This window comes from Balearica regulorum, chromosome 2, assembly GCF_011004875.1.
Source record: "Balearica regulorum gibbericeps isolate bBalReg1 chromosome 2, bBalReg1.pri, whole genome shotgun sequence".
NCBI classification, from domain to species: Eukaryota; Metazoa; Chordata; class Aves; order Gruiformes; family Gruidae; genus Balearica; species Balearica regulorum.
The window spans coordinates 1,914,313-1,926,776 of NC_046185.1; the positions used below are offsets into that span (position 1 = coordinate 1,914,313).

At 47.2% G+C, this 12,464-nt stretch overlaps 1 protein-coding gene across 1 annotated transcript; it reads right to left on the reverse strand.

Annotated features, from left to right (window-relative positions):
* Positions 1-974: 974 nt before the first annotated feature.
* LOC104631560 (secreted Ly-6/uPAR-related protein 1) lies at positions 975-5,901 on the reverse strand. Its single transcript, XM_010307643.2, has 3 exons — positions 5,850-5,901; positions 2,474-2,593; positions 975-1,186 (listed from the first exon to the last, which is right to left on the reverse strand). The coding sequence occupies exons 1-3, from the start codon at positions 5,899-5,901 to the stop codon at positions 975-977; spliced, it is 384 nt and encodes a 127-aa protein (XP_010305945.1).
* Positions 5,902-12,464: the final 6,563 nt, after the last annotated feature.

Sequence of the window (12,464 nt, forward strand, 5' to 3'; positions counted from 1 at the left end):
GAACGCAGCAAATCCCCAGCTGGGACCCTGTTAACCAACGTGAGTGAAGCTGTTCGCTTTTCCCAGAGTTGAGCGTCTGGGATAATCATTACTTTTCATTTCTTGTAGTCCCTGCTGTGAAGGGACGGGGAAGGGCAGAGTAGCAGAAGAAGTTGTTTGAAACGGTCTGTAAAACATCTGGGAAGGGAAATCCAGGAGCTCTGATTGCAACCCGAGCTCAGGCAGAGGGATGCTGAGGGTTTTGGCTAGCCAAACTCCCAAATTTGCTTTTGCAGTTCTAACCTGCCCAGACCTGTTAGTCCAGGGAATGTTCTGAGCTTTCCAGAAATACATGCCATCTCAACACATGAAGGTTGAGCCCCTCTGAACTCATTCCATAGCTTATTCTAGAAAGGACCAGCATCCATCTGCTGCTCTGACTCAGGAGATGGCACCAAAAGTGTAAAGAAAATAAACGAAGCTCCTTATGGAGGGTTGTAGGACTTTTTATTTTTTTTTTGGATTGTGCACAGGGATATAATAGAGGCCCACAGGCACAGGTTGTGTGGGAGCTTGAGAAGACCTGGGAAAAAAACACTGTCCACATCCAGTGTGCATACAACCCCTGCTCTTGCTGAGGATGATCCCAGAGCCTTGATGGCACTGCCCAGGCCCTCCAGCTGCTCAGAGCCACAACGCTTCATCCACTACTGCTCCCCACAGAAGAAAGCTGTAGGGGGAGATGTGGGTCCTGGGGGGCAGAAGCAGCTGAAGGTGAGGAACATCTGCTGAACAGCTGGAAACTAGAAATGTGAAGGGTTTAGGTCCAGGTACCCAAATTCTTGGCTTGAATCCACTTGAATTCACAGCATGGAAGATGGGTGAAGCCACACATCAGCGAAGAAGGTTATTCCCAAGGCATCTAAGAGTTCACAAGGCAGCTTGGCAGAGAGAAGAGTGGGGATGTTTTGGCTGGAACATGGGCATTTGCGACGTTACAGAGCACACTGGAGGAGCGTGCCAACAACCATGGCCATCAGACCCAGCGCTGCAGAGCTGCTTCCCACCCCATTGCTGCTCTTGGTGTCATCGGTGCAGAGGTCAGTGTAGCAGCATGACTTGGGTCTGGTTGCCCCTATCCCGTCATAGGAGAGGCATTCCTCCTCACAGCTTCTGGTTACGGTGATGTTGCCGAAAAAGGGGTAACCTGAAACAGGCAGATTGGAGAAGGGGAGAAAGAAAAAAGAGAGAAAGAAATGGTGAAGGAAGGTGCAGACAGCTGGCATTGAGAAACATGGACTTGGTGCAATGGAGAGAAATTAAAAGTGTTTATAGGTAAATAAAGAAAAATAAAGGGTTGAGTATCTCTTATCCACAGGTGCCTGTAATCCAGACTGCTCTCTGTAGGAACAGGTCCTACGGTTCTCCCTGCTGCCTCTCTCTCTCTCCCTCCTCCTCCTTCTAAATTTATTCTAGTGTGCACAGGGGAAAAAAGCCCCTGTGGATTTTGTTCAGCTGAGTTACTCCTGCAATGTGCCTGCATAGAAGGTGGCAGTGCCAAGAAGCACTGGGATAACACCGGCATGGTCACTGGTGAGACTGCTGGTGCTAGGTGACACTGTCTACAAACAAGGAGAGACCCCCTGCACTCCTGTGGTATGTTTGCACATATCTGTAGGTTCAGGGTCCGTAAGGGCATAGGGATAGGAAAGGCAAAACAGACCGAGTAAGCAAGGTGAGTCCTGTATGCTTCACTATGAGGCTCTGAATCTGATGGATTTCTCTCCTTCCCACTCTAAAGTTGATAACTCCACCTGGATTCTTACAGAGAAGTTAAAGGATAATCCAAGCTGAGAATGGGCAGGGGAGAGGGAAGCATGACCAGCAGGTCAAGGAAGGAGATTCTGCCCCTCTACTCCGCTCTTATGAGACCCCACCTGCAGTACTGCGTCCAGCTCTGGGGGCCCCAGGACAAGAAGGACATCGAGCTGTTGGAGCGAGTCCAGAGGAGGCCACGGAGATGATCCGAGGGCTGGAGCACCTCTCCTATGAAGACAGGCTGAGAGACTTGGGGTTGTTCAGCCTGGAGAGGAGAAGGCTGCGGGGAGACCTTAGACCACCTTCCGGTACCTAAAGGGGCCTACAGAAAAGATGGGGAGGGGCTGTTTATCAGGGAGTGTAGTGATAGAATGAGGAGTAACGGTTTTAAACTGAAGGAGGGTAGATTGAGATTAGATATTAGGAAGAAATTCTTTACTGTGAATGTGGTAAGACACAGGACCAAGTTGCCCCTAGAAGCTGTGGATGTCCCCTCCCCAGAAGTGTTCAAGGCCAGGTTGGATGGGGCTTTGGGCAACCTTGTCTAGTGGAGGGTGTCCCCGCCCATGGCAGGGGGTTTGGAACTAGATGACCTTTAAGATCCCTTACAACCCAAACCATTCTATGATTCTATGATCTCTCCCCATGAGCACTCACAGCAAGGAATGAAACTTACCTGAGTCTACAGAGTGCAGCGTTGTTGTGCACACGGTGGATTTTGGGGGGCACAGGGTGGCTGTTCTGCACTCAGAAATGTCTGTTGGTTCCTTGCAAGTGTAACATCGTAAAGACTGGGCTGCAGAGGGAAACAGAACAGGTCGGAGTTGGTCACAGCAACGAAGGCAGACAGCAAGTCTGCAGCATCTCTACTCTGTGGTGGAGACTATGTGATGATCAGTGCTTCATCTCCCCTTGACCAAGACACAGTGGCCTCAGAAACTAAGCGTATCTGGAGGCAGTGGCAAAGCTTGCATACATCAGGGGAGAAAGAGCACACTCCAGCACCAAAGGATAAGGATGGTTTTGCAGGGAGTTGGGCACGATCTCTACCTTGGGGGCTCAGCAAGCTCCAAAAAGGCAAGGATCTAGAGGGACCTATTGCTTGAGTAGCTTTGATAGGATCTTTGTGTCCTCTGCATAAATGTTGTAACGCAGAGAAAAATAACTCCTTCTGTTGAGAATAGCATTCACCAGCACTGAAAGACTGGCAGTTCCCCCATCCCTCCACCCACAGTGACACATCCTTCATGCTTGTTTAGAGGGATTTCTGCAGAATTTAAATTTCATACCCGTATCAGAGATCCTAAGGGCTGAATGTGGCCTAAAAAAACCACTTTCATCAGGGGCTACTGCTGCTTTTTAAATAGATGATGCTACAAAGCTCTTGCTGGCTGCCTGCCTACACAGGGATACCTTTACATATGCAAGCATTGATCACAGCAGTTGCTCAAAAGTTTTGATACGCGACCTGTCGGTCCACAGCTGGCAGATACCAAGTGTGCATATTTTTCGGAGTCATGCTGCTGTGACTTAATGACAGAAACCAGCCTGGTTTGATCTTTTCTATCCTACCTGCCTGCCACTAAAACGGCAGCTGAAGAACCACCCAAATGTGTCCACTGCCATCTACTGGTAAAATTGCACAGAGACGATGTTTTCTTGTTATAGATCTGCAGCATCTGCAGTTAGAGAGAAACCTCTGGGACTTTGTGATAAGGATAAACATTTTTGAAGGCAGTTCTTTGAACATCTGACTCTAGAAAGAATTTTCAGGGCATCTATTTCTCTTAGCACCTCTTTTGGAAAAATTCAGCTGTGCAATAGAGCCTACACGATGCAAAAGCTTTCTTTGTCCTTTTTGCAGAGATAGGAAGGGCTTTTTAACATGCGCAGTGGTGGTGGTGGTCTTGCAGTCACATCCTTTATAAACAGGTGTCGTGGAGCCATCCCGTTTACCCGAGTTGAGGACCTCAGTACATCCCTTTCAAATGACCCATGAGAGATTGTTTTGTATCTTAACATGTAGTGCACACTGAGAGAGAAAATACAACTTTGTCAACCTTGCAACCATAGGAATGTTTATGAGTGTGTAGGACTTACTCATGGATGGATGGAACAGTGCTAGTTTAAAATATCTGAGTAACTGATCTGCAGCCTTTGGGTTGAGCTGGTTTCTAAATCTCATCATTTTCGTGGATGAGTAGGGCAGTGCCATGGGCTCTCGGGACTTACTTCCATTTAAGAGCAAGTTTAAGGAAGAAAACCATCAGCCCCTTATCTTTCACTGACTCTGGGTGGGACGCTAAAAGTATACTTTTTTTCAGGAAGGTTGTAGTGGAAGAGGAAACCCAAAACTATAAGGAACAGAGCAAAAGAGAAGAATTGAACACAGAGGACAGTGCTGTGTCCTCATCTGAGGCCGATAATTCACCATTCATCACTGTCCAACAGCACCTTCTATGCCTTGATTTCAAACCTCTGGAAAATGAGTGACATATTTTGAGTCACAGACATATTCCTGAGCTGCAAGAGCTTTGCCTAGACCAGCTACCTCCCACTGGATCATTCCAGAAAAGCCATTTCATCTCCATCTCAACTATATAGCAAAGGGTGGTGAAGAGCTTTGTGGGAAACTGCTCTGTCAGTTCCTCAGCAACCTCGTTAAATCCAGGACAGGATTTGACCCAGAAGGAGGAAAAGAAACACATAATAGGCCATCTGTGAAATATCTTGAAAGAAAGAAGGAAAGAGGGAAGGAAGGAAGGAAGGAAGGAAGGAAGGAAGGAAGGAAGGAAGGAAGGAAGGAAGGAAGGAAGGAAGGAAGGAAGGAAAGGAAGGAAGGAAAGGAAGGAAGGAAGGAAGGAAGGAAGGAAGGAAGGAAGGAAGGAAGGAAGGAAGGAAGGAAGGAAGGAAGGAAACACCCACCCCCACCCCCAGGTACTGAAATGTAAAAAATTCCAGTAGCTGTATAGAAGTAACTGCACCTGTCCTGGTTCAGCCCTGTGATGGGTTTGACCCAGAGTGTGTCCCTCAGCCAGCCGTTGGGTTTGCTTCAGAGACAGGTGGATGGAGGAATGAGGGTAGGGGGGGTTAAGAAGAAGCCATTCAGCCTGAAGAGACCCAACACACTTCCATGCATAAAGACTTGCAAGGTCTATGCCTTTCAGCCTTCTTCCACTTGCAACCCTCCAAATGATCTCCATGTAGCCATGCCTCCAGACGGAGGTGTTTGACCCCTGCCCAGGCTGCCTTTCTTGTGAGACCTTTCAGAATCCCATGAAAACAGCCTGAAGATCTCTGGGACCCACGGGCTGTAGGTTAAAACCCACTGGGTTTATGTCACCCCGAGGATGACTCTGCTCCAGACCAAGGATGTATTTGCAGTGGGTCACAAATAGATGGAGTAAGAACACAGCCATGACCAGACTCTGCTGCCCAAGACCCGGATCTATCAGAGACCAAACCTAAACAGATGCAGGGGAAATTCCTATCTCTGTCTATCTCCTAATCTCTAGAAATAAGTGAAAACCCTGGAGCTGGTGGTTTAATGAACCCTGAAGCCTCGCCCTCTATTTTTCAGTGCTTCCAGCAGCCAGCCAGGAGGTTTTAGGGACGGCGGGAGCTCAGGCTGAACATACCCCATTCCATCCCTCAGGGGACAGGTTGGCAGGTTAAGCAGAGGCTGTCGGTTCAAGTTCTTGCCCATGCTTGTACTGCCCTGTGCCATGTGGCTGTCATTTACACCTTGGTCTTACAAAGCAGCCTGTCGGTCCCCTCCATCCCGGGGTGCGGTGTAAGCAGGGTTGGGTAACAGGCGACTACCTATGGGTCCGAACGGTGTACATTGCTCTCAGTCAAGCTTCACAGCTCTCCCCACTAGGAACGCATATCCCTTTTCCCCATTCACCCTTTCCATTGACCTTCTTAAATACATAAAGGCATTATTTCACCTGCCTGGGGATTACCAGGTCTTTCTGCATTGACGCCTTTCCCCTCCCCTCCCAGGCATTTCCCAGAGGGTCCCTGCAGTGTCAGGAATGCAGTGGTCTTACCCAACTCCATGTATGCCAGGCCAAGCAGGAGCCCAACCAGAAGTGTCTTCATGCTGAGAGCAGATCCAAGCAGCTGGGACAGTAAAGGAGACTTGCTCCTAGGGACCTTTATATGTTTTCCCACCCTCCACCTCCTGTTGATCCTGTGGGCGGATTCTCTCGGAGTGGTCAGGAGAGAGCTCAGCTCCAGTCTGGATTGGGATTTGTAGAGGAACAAGTTCCCCGAGGAGGTGACATCACCGCAATGAGAAGACTCCTGCCATACGTCATCTCTTCTTCAGGTTTACATCCTGGAGCTGGTTTCATGGAAAAGGAAAAGCACAGCTTATACTGCCAGGGGTGGCCCCACGCCGGTGCTTGGATGGGGAATGTGACAAGGTATGTTTGTTCCTTCAAATCTGGCTCCGCGAACTGGGTTGTGTCATGTGTGTTGCATTGGGCAACAACAGTCGAGATGCAAGTGGCAGCAGGCTGGGCTTCCACACACGTTGGCTCAGCCTCACCAAAGCCTGTGCCATGTTTTCATGACTACTGCTCTCCGGGCTGGCAGGTGGGAAGCTGGCATGGCTGGGTTTGCCCAAAGCATGTCTATTTTCCCAAATCCAGCAGAAAAGTAAGCCTGGTTTCTGGCTCCCAGGGGCTTATTAACTGTGCCCTGGTGCTGAGCTGCTGGGCATGGGAGTCACTGTCAGGCCAGTGGAGGTGAGCATGGGAGATGGTGTTTCCAGGTCTGAGAGTTGGATATGTCATTTTGTTTCAGGTCCTGGGTGATGCTGGCAGAGCAGGATGTTATGCCTTCTTCTGCAAAGCTATCAACTATTTACTAAATTTTATTCTGAAGCTGGAAAATAAACCTAACATGGAGGAATGGATCCATTTTCCCACTGCAGTGCCTTCCTGATAGGAAAAAATCACTTTATGCATTTCAAGGCAATCATTTCAAACTTTTTTTTTTTATACAATATTTGCATAAACAGCTTAAAAGGCTTACACTTAGGGAGAAATGCTTTGCTCCTCCCTTTTGACTGAGCCAATAGCTTTTTATGTTTCATAGGAAAAGTTGATAGACTTTTTGTTGTTTTTGTTGTGATCCAGAGTGGAAAACCCCAGCGTTATGCAATTTCCCATAAAACAGCTGAATAAGCCAAAGAAGAAAAGTTTGTGAATCACTGCGATGCACTCAGAGACTTCAGGGATGGAGACAAGGTGAGTGCACAAGCTGATTTAATGGCTGGGGGTTTGCTTGTCACAGGCTCGTTGCGGTGATGCACATGGGCATTGCTACCATTCCTAGCAGTCTATCCTTTTACCTAGTTTAAGAATGGGGCTTTTTGGGAAAGTGCTGCTTCCTAAAGGGTTCGCAGTAACTCGAGAAGCATTGCTAATGAAAATTTCCTTGGTCCAGGATGACACAAAGCCCATCGAGCTGAGGCAGCAGGATCAGTGGTGTTCCGTGGGAAGGGGAGGGAAAGATGTGCACGCTCGCTTAGTTGTGAGAGTGAAAACCATCTCTTATCTTTATTTTATCTTGCTGTGCTGGCAGAAACCAGGTACATAAAGAAAAACAGCATAAACATACCTCCCTGGGTATATAGGAAAGACTCTGCTCTGTGAAAGCCACCAGACCTGGTTACATCTAGATCCTTTCTTGTAACTGAGCAGTGCAAGGCACATTTGAGCAATATCTTAACTGACAGCCAAGAAACTGGAAAAGGTCCAGTGCTTTAAGCATGCAAGGTGGTTATGTTCCAATAGGTAAGCGCAGTGGGGTTGGCACTCCAGCGTTCACAGCACTAAAAGACTGTTTGGCAGATTGTGTGTAGCTTGCGGAACTGGAGAGGTCCACACAGGCACGTTGTAATGGTCTGCTTGTGCTTGAAAGGCATTGCATACAGAGAAAGCCTTGGAATAAATCAGCGTGGTTGAAGGAATAGCGATATAAATAGGAAACTAAATGAGTCTGTCCAGCTTGGTGGAGGCTGTCCATCACTGCGGTGTCTGGACATGGGATGCATCAGCACGGTAGAGTTGTTTGCCTCTGGCCAGTGCAAAGCCACTTAACGCTGTCTAATGGCTTGAAAAGGTTTGAGATCTGGCCGTAAGGCAGAGCATCAGGAAACCACCAGAGCTGGGGTTGTTAAAGCTCTTGCAGATTGGCTGAGTGTGCGGGAATGCCAGACTTCAGGGAGAGAGGAGTTGGGAGCTGCCAGTAAAAATGCAGAGGAAAGGGAAGACCTACAGGTATTAGTTGATCTAAAGATAACTAGGAGCCTCTGGCGAGATAAAGCCCTAAAAACAAAACCAAAAACAAAACCAAAACCAAACTCTAACACAGGAGATGTCAGGTTGTGTGTTGGGGTGTAAGGGAGGCTGTTAGCAGGGTGATTAGGGAAGTGTTAGCACCCTGGCATGAAGCCCTGGTAGCTTCTCACCTGGAATTTCTTTGCTCCTGTCAAGAAAAAATGGGCTCCTGATAGGACAAAAAAAAAAAAAAAAAAAAAAAGGAAAAAAAATACAGATGGAAACTAATGGGAAGACTGGGACAACAGGATCCACCCCACAGGATGACGCTAGAAAACCCTAGCCCCTTTTGTAGCAGAACAGAGGTTGAGTGGAGATATGACTTTTTCCCCAGAAATACACTGAAAGCATTGGAAACAGAGCTACAGAAAGAAAAACTCCTTAAGCTAAAATGTCACACCGGACCAGAGTTAAGACTAGCATGACTTAAATTAGACTGGCAATCAGAGGTAGGGTCTTAAATGCTAGGAAAAATTAGGTCTCTTCTAAAAGCAAATGCAGGGTAGAAATCCCGCCTGCTTTAAGATGGAGCTTGAAAAAAATGTGGAAGAAGTGGTTTGATACAGCAGTTAGGACAGCCTTAGACAGTTTGTAGGACTCTGGAGGACCTAAATTCCCATCTGTCTTTGTCAATGGCGGAATAAACCCTGAGCAAGGTTTTGAACACTGACTGACAGGAGCCGTAAGGGACTCCAGTTGAAATGTCATTGCAGGTCTGAAGATCGGAGAATATAAATGAGGTGTGGTGTGTAGGGAGAAAGGCTTGTGTGCCAAAAGCCTCTCTGAATTTTCACTGGTATCAATCTAAAATCACTACTAGCCTGTCCCTGTGAGACTGTCCTTATTTATAAGGTAACCTAGGTAGATATAATCTTTCTCTGCTTATCAAATATGCAAGGAAAGGCAGATAATGTAAATTCAGTGTTCACAGGCAAGAAGACAATGTGCTTTATAACTATCATCTGATCTAACTTCCATTACAGTTAATTCTTGTTTGAATGAAAAAGAAACCACATTTTATAGAGATGTCCTGTGGCAGAGAGTCTACGCCAAGCTTTCATAAGCTATCCCAGTGGTCATTATCAGCCACGTGTAAAATAACCCCTGTGCAAAATATTTCTACTCTGATTTATACATTTTCTATAGCCAGTGGCTCTCATTGCGCCCCTCTACTAAACTTAATTGCTCACTGCTGCAACTTCCTTCTCCTCCATGGAGATGCAGCTTGTCTAGGATATCCCTTTGATAGACTTTGGTGGGCTCTTTGACTCCTTCCTTGGAAGGTCTGTCCTCCAGAGCTTTAATCCTTCCAGTGGTCCTTCTCCCAACCACAGCTGATTTACCACCTTCTCTCGTGCATTGCACAACCCAGAACTAGATGTTGTCTTGTAGGAACAGCCACTCCGAGACCCAGATATAAGCAGAACATATCCTTCTGTCATGAGATGAGCACCAAACAACTGTGTGTGACACAGTGGCTGTGACATTGTACCCATGGCATCAGTCTACCTGATGTCAATGTCTTTCTTGGGAGCCGCTTCTCAGGACGGAGTCTGCCATCGGCTTTTCGAATATCATGGTGATGGCTGGAGTAAAGGAAAATAGAGAGACTACTGATAGGCATATTGAGCCACCTTGAGTTCAGCTGCTGTGATTCAGGGAGCGTATTTTTTTGCTGGGGAACATTTGGATTACTGTGTCTGTGGGCTTTACCGTCATCATCTGTGACTTAGAAGGGGGAAACCATGATGTCCATGACCATGGTTGCGGTGATGCTTGATGATGTGTTCAGCTAATCGAAGCTCCCACCTTTCACGGGTGTGCACTAATAACAAGACTATAGGCTTGTTCGGGTGGAGTTGCTCTCCACCCTCCTGATGAAACTCTGCCACTGGGCAGAAAGGAATGCAGATTTCATTGGGCTGGAGAAGGGTGAAAGTGTGAACATGACTCGGTAAGCACCCTTCCCCTAGGAGCTCTTTAGATCTTCCAGGGGCTGTTTGATACAAAACACATGTGTCTCCACATAGGGGAGTATCAAAGAGAAATCCAGAGTCCCAGCGCTGACTCAGTTAATCTGTAAAAAGCTCTTACCCCTTTCCTCTCATGTGCGCGCTACATTCTGGTGGTTTGCACATGCTGTCTGAAGATGTGAGATGAGAAATTGAACCTCTCCAAGCAGTGAAGGAAATTGTATTCACATGTCCCAAGTTCTGGCTTAAGCACACTAACCTCTAGGCTAAAAAGCAGGTGTGTTTCTGCAGATGGGAGGAAATCCTCCACCTCCACTGTGTTCTTAGAAAAAGAAGTAAGCTCTGTTCAGTACTCTGAGAGAAAAGAGGGGAGTCCAGGCACATGGATTCTATGTCTGCAGGTTCCTCTTCTAGCTGCGGGGTTGAGGACAATCCCTTCGGGCATCACCTCACCAGCTGTGCTTGGTCAGCCCTGGGAATGTAGGTCTCCCAGGCAGTAGCAGAGGACATGCAAAGTGTCCAACGTGTGGTTCTGGACTGAATCCCAGAGGGATGGATATCTACAAGGCAGGCATTTTAGGGATCCTTTAACCTGTCCTACCATGGACTTGAGGAGTACTTAGGATGTGTAGCAGTTTGTATGAATGCTCCCTGCTATGTCCTGAACCCACTGGATCTGTCCCAGGCAGTGCCCAGGCACACTCTGAAGCATAGCATGGACCAAGGATGTTTGCCATGAGGCTATTAAGTTTTGGGGGAGTAAGAAAATTCAGCCATGCGGGCGTGATCTGTGCCATCAGGATCAGAGAATGGATCCTGGCCCCTTTTAAAGACCATTGTAGGCATAGCCTGGACGTGTCCTCAGATGAAAGCCTCTTGCATTCATTGTTATGTTGTGATTCCCCCTTCTGTGCTGGTGGTAGCTACTGCAAACCGTACGTGAAAGCCTTTGCATTATGACCCATAAGTGCATGCTCTAGCATGTGAGAGGATCTTGTGACCATGTGATTTTCCATCTGACAGTTGGATGATTTAGAGCCACGGCTGAAGGGTGCTAGGAGTATTCATGAGGGCTGCTGTTGGTTGGGAGTCTCTGACGTCTTTGATCAGCTGATGGCACTGTCGGTCTCTGAGTAACCTTCTGCAGGAGTGGGCAACATGCAAAGATTGGCCAATTGCAGGGGCTGGTAGCTCCCTCCCCTTAAGAGGGAGATTTTCCCTCCTTGTCACCTAGGCTTTGGTTGTGCAGAGGACAGGAGAAAGGAAATGGAGTTTTCCCTACTCACTCATCACTTACCTTTGTGAAAATCAGGGACTGAGTCTGCAACTGAGCATTGAAGTGATTGACGTCACTTTGTCAACCCTCCGATATGAGCAGCAGTGGCTTTGACTGGCAGGACTGGTAGCTGAATCAGGAAGCCTGTCCCTCACACCACTGCTTCATGTCCCATGTTGTCAACAATGTCTATCACCAGATACAGACCTACATGCCTTACCATGAGCTAATCTAAATACAACTTATGGTGCATGTTGCCAGGGGTATCCAGCACAATAAAAAGAAGCCAGAACATAACAAAGAAATAAGTACCCATCATTGGGATCTATGTGGCCAGGGCCAAAAGTTGTGGGAGCATCAATTAACAGAAAATGCGGAAGACAATAACATTTGAAAATTTGCACAGTCACAAACAGATTGAAGCAGGATATAAAATCCCAAGTGGGAGTCATCTGACTTAAGTACAGCCTTTCTTCTATAAACATAGATGTCTCCTGGGTGAATCACCGTACATCTTTCTTTCTGCAGTCAGGCAGACACATACACAATTCATCAGAACTGCTTTAGACAAAAGCCTCATCAAAAGATGAATGGCACTGTGGATTACCTGTTTACCTTCACTGGCTTTGAAAAATACCTTTCAAAGTTGAGGACTAGGTCACTTGGAGACTTCTCCATAGTAAACGTGTGTATTTTGTGAGGTGCAGTGTTTGTTGTCTTGGAATGTACAAGGTCAAATGTCCCCACAAAATGTAACTATCTCTGAGAAGGAGTGGCCAGTGGGAGATGAAAACATATCCATGTATGAGTCCCTAGGAATAGGGTTTAAAAGGATGTGGAGGATAAGGTCTCAGAAGAGCAGTTCATTCTAGATGTCTTTGACATTACACTCAGGATGTTGACAGGACACCGCAAGGCTCAGACACTTCTGCTGGACTGCAGTTTTTTTGGAGGCTGCTGCCCTCAAAACATCTTTAGACTTTGAGAGCAGATCAGCCCCTGAGGACAGTAGAAGGGGATAAAGTCCTTGTAGTGCACATAAAGAGTATGTTAGGGAAAACAGTC